Source organism: Lepisma saccharinum, chromosome 1 (assembly GCF_977018435.1).
Source record: "Lepisma saccharinum chromosome 1, izLepSacc3.1, whole genome shotgun sequence".
Classification (NCBI taxonomy): Eukaryota; Metazoa; Arthropoda; class Insecta; order Zygentoma; family Lepismatidae; genus Lepisma; species Lepisma saccharinum.
This window is the reverse complement of record NC_139229.1, coordinates 54378806-54390997: the sequence shown is the minus strand read 5'-3', so window position 1 is coordinate 54390997 and position 12192 is coordinate 54378806. Positions and strand designations below refer to the sequence as shown.

Sequence of the window (12192 nt, the reverse complement as noted above, 5' to 3'; positions counted from 1 at the left end):
TCTTTTTCCCTCGGTAGTGAACATTTGTTAGGGTTTTCTTCATAAACTGTGATACTTGTCAGCCACTTTTCCTGCGTCTTCCCGTTCCACAGAACTGGAACGCGCTTCATATACTAATAAATTAAGACATTCCACCAAGAAAATTATTGTGTGATAGGGCCATTCGATGAGCATAAGTAATGTGTATCTCAGCTCCTGAATAATCCGGACCGGGAACGATGTAATTTATTAGATGGCAGGAAGGCCGTAAACTAGAAGGTGAAGACAACGCTTGAATGTGTGGTTGGACTACGCTGCTTTGGGCACCATTAGGATCTCTTCCCATCTTTCAGTTTCTCAGCGGGGGTGCTCGACTCAAAAATTTTCGTTGTGTGATTTGCTGCGTCAAATGGCGCTAGTTTCGTACCTTTGGTGTTTTTGTCTTGAAATCAGGAACCGTTGCTTAGTAAGTGTCGTTCCTTCGCTTATAAAAGCATCGACTGATTGGAAAGACTATAATTATGGTCGCATTGTTGTTTCGCTGTGTTTCCGATGCTTTCCAGCAAGGAACTGTACAAGTTCCGCAAAATGTTTTTAATGAATGTTGTACTTGATTGAATGACACAATTGTGAATTACACTGTGCTAGGTAGCACTCATGTAATGTAAGTTGCCAATTCTACATTATGTACAATCAGTGACAAAGGTAACAGTAGGTAAATTCACCATGGCCATTTTCGTACCCTTTACTTCTTCGTACTGTGTTCTAGGAGGAACGGAATTTTATTTGGGCTGGAACCATTGGCGTGGCAAGAAATTTTTGTAGGGGTTCAGACCTTTAATAAGAACTTGATTAACTGATATAATAATAATAGGCACGGTTATAATTGTTATTTTAGAATAACTATTATAAACTAATAAAAATATAAAGAAATGTTATTCCATATTATTATTAGTTTACGAATTGGGTGACTTTGCTACTCGATCAATCAGATGAGTAAATATCTAACACAACTGTTTTTTAATATTTTCTACATTTCATACAGCATAGTAATTGTATTTTGTTATTAATTTTTACACATCTCGTTCAAGAAAAGCCTTTATAATTGATTGTTTGATTTAGTTTATTTTACTTCGCGTTTTGTGCCTCTTAGCTAATTTGCGAAGATGGGGATGATTGATGAAATGATGAATGGACATTCACAAACAACCAAGCCCAAGCGGGATTCGAACCCGGGACCCTTGGCGTCGCAGCGCGATGTGCTAACCACTCGGCCACAGGGTCCGGCAGAAAAGCCTTTATAAATTATGGGAAATTTTATTCATAAAGTTTATGTTGTGTAATCTCTCACATAAAACTGTATTTTTTTGGAATTTTGGAAACTGTGGAACTATCCATTATTTGGATTCAATGGTAGAAGATGAAAATATACCCTGGTTCCTTTACTTTACAATAAATGTTTACGGTTTTGTTCCAATTCTTTAACTGAACCAATGAACATGGTGATGGACAATTTTCATACTATTATCGTTGCTGTTAGCTCTACTAAACTGACCGGAGAATAATAGAATCACTTTGTGCGTTTTATTTTATGTTGTGACTGGATTTTTGCTCATTGACAGTTGTAAGTATTGATCCAGCATACAGCAGTGTCCACGTTATCCCTTCTTAAGTCACTATGAAAGCATTCCCAGCTCTAGACATACACGGTGTACACAAAGTGTCTGACACATTTAAATTATTCGCCGGCCCCGTGGCAGGATTGTTAGCACATTGCGCTACGACGCCAGGGGTCCCGGGTTCGAACCCTGGCCTGGGCATGGATGTTTGTGAGTGTCCATTCATCAATTTCATCATATCATCACCCATCCCCATCTTCGCAAATTAGCCAAAAGTGGCACAAAAAGCTAAGTAAAATACAGCAAATCAATCAATCAATCAAAAACATTTCAATTATTAATAAATTAGAAACTAATGAAAATACAAATAAACTGGTGGCAATGGTAGACAGATAAACTCAAAAAGTTTTATGTCCTGTATTAGTACACTGCTAAGGGTGTCTCAAAAGCAGGATTTAATTTAAGGAAAAAACATTTCATATATTTATTAGTTGGCAAAGTTATTACATTATATGAAAGGGTGAACATTGCCATTAAATGTGTAAGAGAATATCTGACATACTGCCCTCCACGACGCATTTGACACTCGAATCCCTTTGACAAAATTCTCATTAATCACTTTTTCGCATAACTGTGGCTCAATGCCGTCGATAGCTCATTGAATTTCTGCTTTCAATTCAGGAATCGTTATTATCTTCGCAGCATAAACTTTGGACTTAATGAATCCCCAGAGGAGAAAAATCGCACGGTGTGAGGTCGCATAGTTGTTTCATTTGGGGCGCTTCTCCTATCGAAAATGTCAGGTAATTTGCCCACAGTTTCCGTAACTTGTAACGAATTTTAATGATCGTCACCCTCCTCCTTCGTCATGTAACGCTACATATTGACTAACCGCAATGTTTTCCCTACAACATGTGACCTCTTAGAACGCTGCCAACCCTGCGGGGAAAAAATGGCGCACAATTAAAATCCGCGTTACTTTTGTGACGCCCTTATATGTGCTAATTTTGTTGAACGGGGAATGTCACGACTTTTTTCCATGTTCGGGTCAGCATGCCGACATCCACGGTGGCTATCGCGTTGTTTATTCTGGCTTTCGGTTCATCACTTTTGTAAGATTCGTCATCATCGTCGTGTTTTGAACGAACCCTTTCCGGGAAGATGGATTATACTTGGTGGTCCGATTCCTTGGCCCCGAAAATCACCCCCCAAATCCCATTGGATTATTTTTCCTCTGGGAATGTGTGGCAGACATTGTCTTTAGGTAGAAGTACGACAAAAGGAGCATATATAGAAGTGTACTAATACAGGACATAAAAGTTTTTGAGTTTATCTATCATTGCCATCAATTTATTTGTACGGTATATTCATTAGTCTCTGATTTAAATTAAATGTGTCAGACACTTTGTGTACACCCTGTATTATAGTCTTATCTCATTGACTACCTAGGTAATATCCAAAATACTAAACTGTTCTAAATTCGCTCCTAATAACAGTGACCCATATTGAGCATCATACCTAGATATTATCCCTTCCCGCTAAATGTTCTCAAACCTAAAAATATTACGTAAGTTATTATGAGTATTATCACTTCCTGACTAAAAAGAAAGAAAATGAAAAGTACTTTCTGTGCAGTATGAATGGTCTATCGTACAGCTACAATGAAATCGATGTGTTTACTGGCTGCTATAAAAACGAAGTTAGCCACCTAAACGGACTTAGGGTGCAGATAAAATCACTGTGCGACTCAATCGCATTGAGATAGTATTGCCGCCCCTAAATCTTGCACCCCTAGGCCCGTGGCCCTGTCTCTGCGCACAGAATTCGAATTGTGTCAAATGAAGATTGATGCACTTGTCATCGTGTGAGAACCAGGGGGCGTAAGTCCAATTAACAAATTTACAGGAGAGAGGAAATATTTTTTTCTTAGGAATATGTCTGACTCTTAAAAAGAGTCAGTAAATTGACCTTACTGCTATGTACGTATTAGAAGTGGAGATATATCGATCTGACTCCAAATAGAGTTCATTAGACGAGTTTATTTCAACAAAACTAAAATCCGGATTTTGGAGTTATGTTCCGCTGCTTCTCATACATTTTAATGCATCAGTTGACAGTTAAACGAGTAATTTTGATTTATTTAAATTGATCATGTCTCATCCGTGCAATAGATCCATTTTGATTACATCACACGGAAGAGCAGCTGGTTTTGATTCATGTATTTTACTTCACTTTTGTGTCACTTTTGGCTAATTGCGAAGATGGGGATGAGTGATGATATGATGAAATTGATAAATTGACTCAAACATCCATGCCCAGGCCGGGATCCGATCCCGGGACCCCTGGCGTCGTAGCACGATGTGCTAATCGCTCCACCACGAAGGCCGGTTGAAACAGCAGGTGGTAAAAGGACCCTTCGGTGCATTTCTGAACTTATTTTGATGCACCTAAAGTTCATCATTAGCATTATATGCACCAGAGTACTGCATGGGAACACTTTCGCTCGCGCGACTCGTTTGAGTCTCCCACCCTCGAGCGTATACAATCAAATATAATTTTAATGTGACAATAATCGTAGAAACATATATCTAAAATATCCGCCTTGGTATTTTCAGCCCACAATCATCTATTTCATTTTCATACATCATTGGGTATTGGTAAGATAGATTAAACTACATTTTAACATGGAGATGATGACTATGTTCACATAAGTTTCAATTTCACTGCGTCTTTCACTTTATTATCCATGATTGAGGGCCCACTACCACAGACAAAGTGATTGTACTACTGGACTTCGACCGTATACCGCTAGTACTCTCAATTCCGTACGCTATCTAACGTCGTCCGTGCGCACTATTTGGCACTGGAACGAAATCCTTTCCATGCAGCATTATTATGCGTTACTGTAGTCAAAAAAGTTAGGCATATTTGTGTCAGTTGGCACACTTTGAGTTCTGTGTGCACATAGCAAATAAACAGTTGCCAACCTCACTAAATTAGCTCTTGCAATAGGTCCTTTTTTGCTTGAAATAGCAACGAAGGGAATACGTGCACTTGGTCACATATCCCTTCGCCTCCTGCATTACAAAAGCCAGCCCTCGCAAAACTTCAAATCACAAATCACGTCCGAAAACTGTTAAGAAGCAATGAGCCACGCAACTATATAAAATAAAAACGCAAATTCAATCTTTGCTATCTATGGCAGATTACGTGGGGCGATGTCAAATCTTCCCCTACGTCACGTCTTCATGTCCTCGGGAGATGTATGTGCAGTTGATTCCAGCACTTGTTGACGTGTAAGCAGCACGCCTAATGGCTAATGAGAGAAACTGCCCACGCTGCAGGACAATGAAACCCATTTCAAGAGCAGACTTAATGGCGAGGACGTGTGCACGTTTTCTGATACGTGGAACCTCTTCCAATGCCATGTAAATGAGGAGAAGACCTGTTGGAGAAGAAGTCTATATTCGTACCTGTTGGATGTGGCTATGCGTGTGAGTAACTGCATGATTGGTTTAGTTTGGTTTTGCGGTCACGTGCTGGCAGCGCTTTGGTGGTCCCCGTGCTTGCATGTGTGTGCACGTATGTGTGGGTAATATAATCATATCAATTCCCTGAAGTTTCCTCAACGTTGAAGAGTGATGGGACTTACGTGTGAGAGTGACTCGAACTCATGCACATCTGCGTCGTGAACTCACTCCTATACTTCTTTTCCACAAGGATCTGTAGATAAGGGTATCACCCTGTGAATAATGTGTTTTACCATTGTATTCTGACAATTGAATCGCCCGGAGACATTTGTGACAAATCAGTTAATAGTTTGAGGTTTGAGATTCGACCTACAGTTTAAAGTGGGATCCGAACCCCCCCCCCGTGGCTCAACCGAGTATCAAACCCGGGTTCCCTCCAGTTAAAAGTAAAACATTCAATGCATATGACGTAGGGCCGATTTCCGTAGCGCAGTGGTTATCACAGCCAAGGGTCCCGGTTCGAATCCGAGTCTTGACGTTGGTGTTCTGTGTGAGTGTCCATTCATCGCCGCGATTAGCGAAAAGTGCTGAGATAGGCTGATCTACTGAAACCTTAGTGTTTGAGGAACAGAAGCGTACTGGCCAATAGGACAAGGGCGCTTTTTTGTCGGACCCACCTTATAGTATTTTGGGACATTCTTGAACACGATGTGTCTACTATTCAAAATAAGATCATACAAAATGGATATATTCAAGTAGAAACTATAAAATATGGCAACTACTGACAAGAAATTCTTAATCAAGCTTTAGCATTAGTAATCATAACGATAGCTTAGGATACATTTTGTGGAATAGTATTCTCAAAGCAAGAAAATTAGCGTAATTGAAAAGTAGCTTAATAAGTAATAACATTTATTTTTTCCGATAAATAATGTTTTCTGGAGTGAAAGTAGTACACATGAAAAGAAAAGAGCCGCCGACTACAAGGAGGAGGTGGAGAACTGTTGCCGAAGGAACAAAAAGGGGGAAAGTTGGAAAAAGTAAATTTCATGGTGCCGTTGAACGTACATATTTTCGCCCTATTAAATCTTTGCAAGGAAACAGATCTAAAAAAAATAATCTTTTAATGCAACAATTTCTACAAGAGTCGCGTCAATTGTGTATTTTTAAAAACAGATAGGGCTAAAGCATCCGTCTTTATGAAGATGTAATATACAAGGCACCGAGTGATGACTAAAAACAAGTGCAAGCACGTTTTAATAATCGGAAACGATCGAATTGAGGAAATACGTGTTTCGCTTTTCGCTGAAGTGAATATTGATTGATTTATCGAGTTTATTTTTAAGCCCACTTTTTGCCCATATTGGCTAATCGAGACTGGACCTACATTTTAAAGTTGGACCCGAACTACTATGTCCTCCACCTGGTATCGAACTGGAGACCCCTTGATTATAAGGCGACGACGTGACCTCTACGCAATCGGGGAGGTACGATGAAGCGAATATTTAATTATAAAGCATACTACAGATGAATTAAGAGACATAAAGTTTATTGATTGATTGTTTTATTTTACTTCGCGTTTCTTTGGCTAATCACGGAGATGAGTGATGATGTGATGAAATCATAAAGGGACACTAACAAAGAACACGCATGTGGAAGCTGAGATTCGAACCCTGGACTTCTGGCGTCATTGGATGCTGTGCTAACCACAGCAAGGTCGGCAAGAGACGTACAATATTCTCAGTATTCATAAATAATACTTTGCGTGGTGTTGTATAATATGTATAGCAGATGCATAATTTTTACAACGTTGTTCCCTTATAAAAAGTATGGGACCTTCTCGACTTCGCCTTGGAAACAAGGGGTCCCGGGTTCGATGCCTGGTGGAGGCACATGTAGCTCGCGTCCCAATTTAATCTGTAATTCCAGTCCTGATTAGACTTTTTGTGCATAAAGTGGACTTAAAACCTAACTCAATAAATCAATTATAAATATTATTAAAGCTAATGCATATTATATGTTTTTTAATAGTGGCTATCATCGTCCCTTTCCTCCCAAATATTTGGTCAGTTTTCAGTGCCTAGAAGTCTCAGGCCCACCTAGGGATAGGTCCTGTCCACGTTCGACAGGACTTTTTTATTTACCTTTTCTAAGGGCCCTTCTACAGCCCTTGGACACCTGCTCGGTCCTAATGTACTGTTCGAAAATTTCTGCAATGCCTGAACATCAGGACCATCCTGGTTAATGAGGACTGCTCGCCAGACTGCAAAAAAGGCCTGAGAAAAACCCTCACAGATTGTTTGGATCCCCTGATGTAGTTGCTGAATCGAAGAAGGCTTATTGGAGGTTGCTGAATGGCTCGCGCTCCGCAGGGGGTCTGCAGCAGTCAGTAAGTTCTGCCGGTAAAGAAAGCGGATTCCCCACAGAGTGTGATAATCATTGTTGAACGGTTTCCCCTCCACTCACGAGTATCTTGCGAACCGCGGCAGTTGAAAGAGAAAAGGGCACAAAATTCCGAGCAGCAGAGAAAAAGAGAGGGGAGAGTCCGAAGAATAAAGAACCACAGGTCTGTCGAGAGGACGGCGTTCATGAAAGGAAACTCCTGTCCTGGTGGAGGAAATTAGAAGGGTCTGGAGCATCAACACAGGTATTTTGTTATCAAGCCCAAGAGACCAGGAGACAACGCATAACTCATAGCAGATCTAGACCACAAAACTATTTCAAGACATTAGGACAGTCTCTATCTCGAAAAAGCATTTCCTCATCTTACTCGAGCCACATACAAACAGTCTTTAATTAAGTGAATGTGATTTTTCATTTCTTCATTATCCAACTTTTACCCTCCTTTTGTTATCGCAAAGAAGGTACCTGCTTCGATAAGCTCCTCGATCCAGATGTTAGGGGCAATCTGTTTCAGGTGTTCAATTATCCACTTTATTTTTACTATTCTTTAACAAGAGTGCATATCCGTGTTCGGTTGTTTCTATTTCTTAACGTTATCCAAATCGTTAAATGAAGATCGTGAACCGACAGACGGGCAACCAATTTTCTTTTCAAGAGAGCATTGTGTTTCAGGGACATCCAGTGACTCAGACAAGGGGTAGAACGGGATTACATTCTACCTCCTCAATTTTTTGGGACAGCGTACAGTATCTTCCAAAATAATTTCATCCCAATTTCTTTGATCCTTTAACTCCTCCCCGTCAAGTAAGTTGACAAACGCAAGATGCTCCAGTTCAGATAATCTTGTGGAAAGTTGTTTTTTTTTTTTCCACGTTATCTCCAAATAGTGGTTTCAGTTCCCTCACTCGATGTGTGCTCGTGGAAAACTTTTGAAGTAAGAAATGTTTGAAATGAGTGCAAAGCGATGGGATGAGGCATAGAGCTTGATCTGTTGCGTAATTTTACATATTTTAAAACATCTCAAAAACTGACTCTATCCAAGAGTCAGTGTAACCGTAACTTTTTTAATTCAAAATGATTTTGTAAATATTATTTTTTACTGTCAGTACAAAATTATGCAAATTCCATATATTGAAGAATCAGGGGCAAAACCTCATAGATCCAAATACATCAATTTGCTATCGTTCATGGTATTAAAGTTCTCCGTCAGTGTAATTTTGTATGTTGTATTGTACAGATGAAAAACTCGGTACGTCCTGAGAAATGGGAAGTTTGAAAATAGCATACAGGGAAATACTATTGAGTCTTCAAAGTTTGAATTCGTTCTCTTGTACGCGTAAAAGCAGGAAAGTGTGACTTATCAAGTGTTTCCCTGGGGCTCTTTAATTGAGAGCTTCCGTCAAAAGAGCTGCTCACACTTTTGACTGCAATACGTGTTGTTCTGTACAGCTGCATGCATTTTCCGCCGAAATTTAGTGTGGCACGTGATTCGAGTAACCAGTTGGTTTCATGTACTAACTCTCTGTCATTCCCAAACCCAAAGGTTTATTGTCGCAGCAACGTAATTCTTCCATATGTTCCTATCCTCGGCAATGTCAATCCACCCTTTGACATGGTCAAGCGCGTTTTAAGTCCACTTTTTGCACTGTAAGGTTAATCGGGACTGGACCTACAGTTTACAGTGGGATTCGAACCACTATGTGCCTCCACCGGGTATCGAACCCGGGATCCCTTGATTACAAGACGAAGCGCTATTGTGCCGAATACCGACCTGGGCATAGGTGTTCTTTGTTAGTTTCACATCATAATTTTAATCATATTATCACTCACCCTCATCCTCGCGACGTGGGCAGAAAAGCGATGATTAAAAAAAAATCACGTTCCGTACATGGCCAAAATTACCAAATTCAATTTTTACCGCTTAGTGTGGTAAATTTAGAGTTTTTGAACTGACATTTTTCGAGCAGCTACATACCTTTGATTGATTGGTTGATTGATTTGTTGTTTTAAGTCCACTTTATGCACAGGAAGGCTAATATACAGAGTGTCCGAAAAGTCACGCAACCCGGTGTTTACGACCGTATAACGGAATAGCGAAACGGAATGAGAAGAAACGCTTTCTGCCAAGAGAATGCCCTGTATATTGGGAAAATTTAGAGAGACAAACATATGTAAGAACATGCATGTTTTAATAACAAATAAGCAAAGTGTTGCCAAAGGCGGAAAAAAAATATTTGCAAATCGTGTATATTGATGCACAAAACTCACTGAGGTAAATTATTGCAACATTTCACAATACCAACGAACAATTTGGATGGCCATCTAATGAATTTGACAGAAAAAGAACTTTGACGAAGTTTCAAAAACATTGCAGAAGGGAATAAATGGTCAGTTCCAAAAATCGATGTTTTCACAATATTACGAGGGACACTGGCAACACTGTTGGTGTCACGTGTCACTAACAGACGTGTTTCACCTCAGGCTATCACACTAAGGCACTTCTAACGACAAAGGAGAAAGTTGGTTATTCTCGAACATATGCAATAAATTACAAACACCTTGCAACCCTGAAATGTGGGTATCACTACAAATTAAAGCAAATGTTCGAAGTGTCCACCATTTTCTTGGATACATAAGTTGGTTCGCTTGATCATGTTCTCAGATACCTTCCTGAGGGTTGCAGCACCGATATTATTAATTTCCTGTGTAATGTTTCGTGTCAGCTCCTCCAATGTTCTGGGTCCCGTTTGGTATACTTTCCCCTTTAAGTAACCCCACAGAAAAAAATCTCCAGATGTTAAATCGGGCGGGCGACTGGGCCATAAATCCTTGGATATTAGACGATCACCAAAAATTTCTCTCAGCATACGAAGAGATTCATCAGATGTATGGCAAGTTGCTCCATCCTGTTGTAGCCAAACATCACGTTCGTCTTCTTCCAGGAGAGCAACGAATTGCATTATGTGATCCCCGTACACAGCAGTATCCACTGTTGTCTCAAAGAATAACGGTCCCACAATACGACGTCGCGATATTCCACACCATACACCGATTTTCGGAGAGTGCAAGGGTAGTTCATGCAACTGATGTGGGTTTTCTGTCGACCAATGCCTGGAATTTCGGCTGTTGACATACCTATCCAATTCAAACCACATTTCAGGGTTGCAAGGTGTATGTAATTTATTGCATATGTTCGAGAATAACCAACTTTCTCCCTTGTCGTTAAAAGTGCCTTAGTGTGATAGTCTGAGGTGAAACACGTCTGTTAGTGACACGTGACACCAACAGTGTTGCCAGTGTCCCTCGTAATATTGTGAAAACATCGATTTTTGGAACAGCCCATTTATTCCCTTCTGCAATGTTTTTGAAACTTCGTCAAAGTTCTTTTTCTGTCAAATTCATTAGATGGCCATCCAAATTGTTCGTTGGTATTGTGAAATGTTGCAATAATTTACCTCAGTGAGTTCCGTGCATCAATATACACGATTTGCAAATATTTTTTTCCGCCTTTGGCAACACTTTGCTTATTTGTTATTAAAACATGCATGTTCTTACATATGTTTGTCTCTCTAAATTTTCCCAATATACAGGGCATTCTCTTGGCAGAAAGCATTTCTTCTAATTCCGTTTCGCTATTCCGTTATACGGTCGTAAACACCGGGTTGCGTGACTTTTCGGACACTCTGTATTTAAAGGAATTGAATACAAACCTTGAAATTCTACAAATTCCTCAACATTATAGGCTTGAAATCATTCCGCGTTTGTTAACTGGAAAGGCCTGTCACTGATTTTATTCGCATAAGAACGATTTCCGCACTTACTATGATTTCTGCAGCTTCAACAGAAGCGAAAGAGAGAGAATTTGCGTAATTCTATATCCGAGGCTATCGGTTATGCCCCAGTGGAGTTATTTTATAATCGACCTGTAGCAGGTAACTTACTGCAGGAATTAGACTGGCCTGAACACAGTGAGTGGAAAACTCTAGCCTGGGAAACCAAATTATTCATCGCACAAAGGCGAAACAACCGACAGAGGAACAAGAAGAACCTACGGATCAATCTCCATTCGTACACACTAAAAGAAGGAGACCTGGTTTTAAAAATGAATCACAGGCTAAGTTCAGCTAAAGATAAAGAAATATCCAAGTTCTTTGAATACTTCGTTGGCCCGTATGTTAGCGAGAATGTTAAGCACAGCACAGCTAACTTGCTGGATCCTTTCTACATTCACAAATAACTAATATTTACTTGATTTATATTGCGTACAAGTTTATAAAATTAACAGGGAACTATTGAGATTAAGAACGCTGTATCAATGTCGATATTTGTTTTAAGTTGTTGATTTCGATTCGTTTTTGTTATATGTAAGAAGATTGACTTAAAATATCTTGTGTCAGAAATCGAAAATGAGTTTATATCAAATGTTATAAAGTGAAATAATATTTTGGAAGTTGAGTTGTGTTGTTTAATTCTTGCAATGTAAGTATAATAACATTATGAAAACCAGTTGAGCGCTGAGGACTTGAAATTTAATTTTAAAATTGTGTTAAGTCTGTTCATCCTTCGCGTACAATATACATTCAGTGTGAAGTATCGTTGCAAGAAATTGGTGGCCAGTGTGCGGGAATTTGGTTACACTGAAGAATTATAATTTGTAGACTTATTAGTGTTCCTTCCTTTGTGTACTTCATATTTTCGTTCTGTTGTCGTGAAACAAATTA

The 12192-nt window shown here is 39.6% G+C and overlaps 1 protein-coding gene across 5 annotated transcripts in view; it reads left to right on the top strand.

Annotated features, from left to right (window-relative positions):
• The window catches only part of Wnt2 (Wnt oncogene analog 2), a 181442-nt gene that overhangs the window by 65120 nt on the left and 104130 nt on the right, over positions 1-12192 (top strand). Inside the window, exon 1 of one of the 5 annotated variants that reach the window (XM_083131881.1) lies at positions 5038-5092. The exons of the other annotated variants lie outside the window; for them this stretch is intronic. Coding sequence (XP_082988007.1) covers positions 5079-5092 — 14 coding nt within the window. The 5' untranslated portion in view covers positions 5038-5078. Of the gene's footprint in view, positions 1-5037; positions 5093-12192 lie in introns of those variants that run through there. 5 annotated transcript variants of the gene reach the window in all.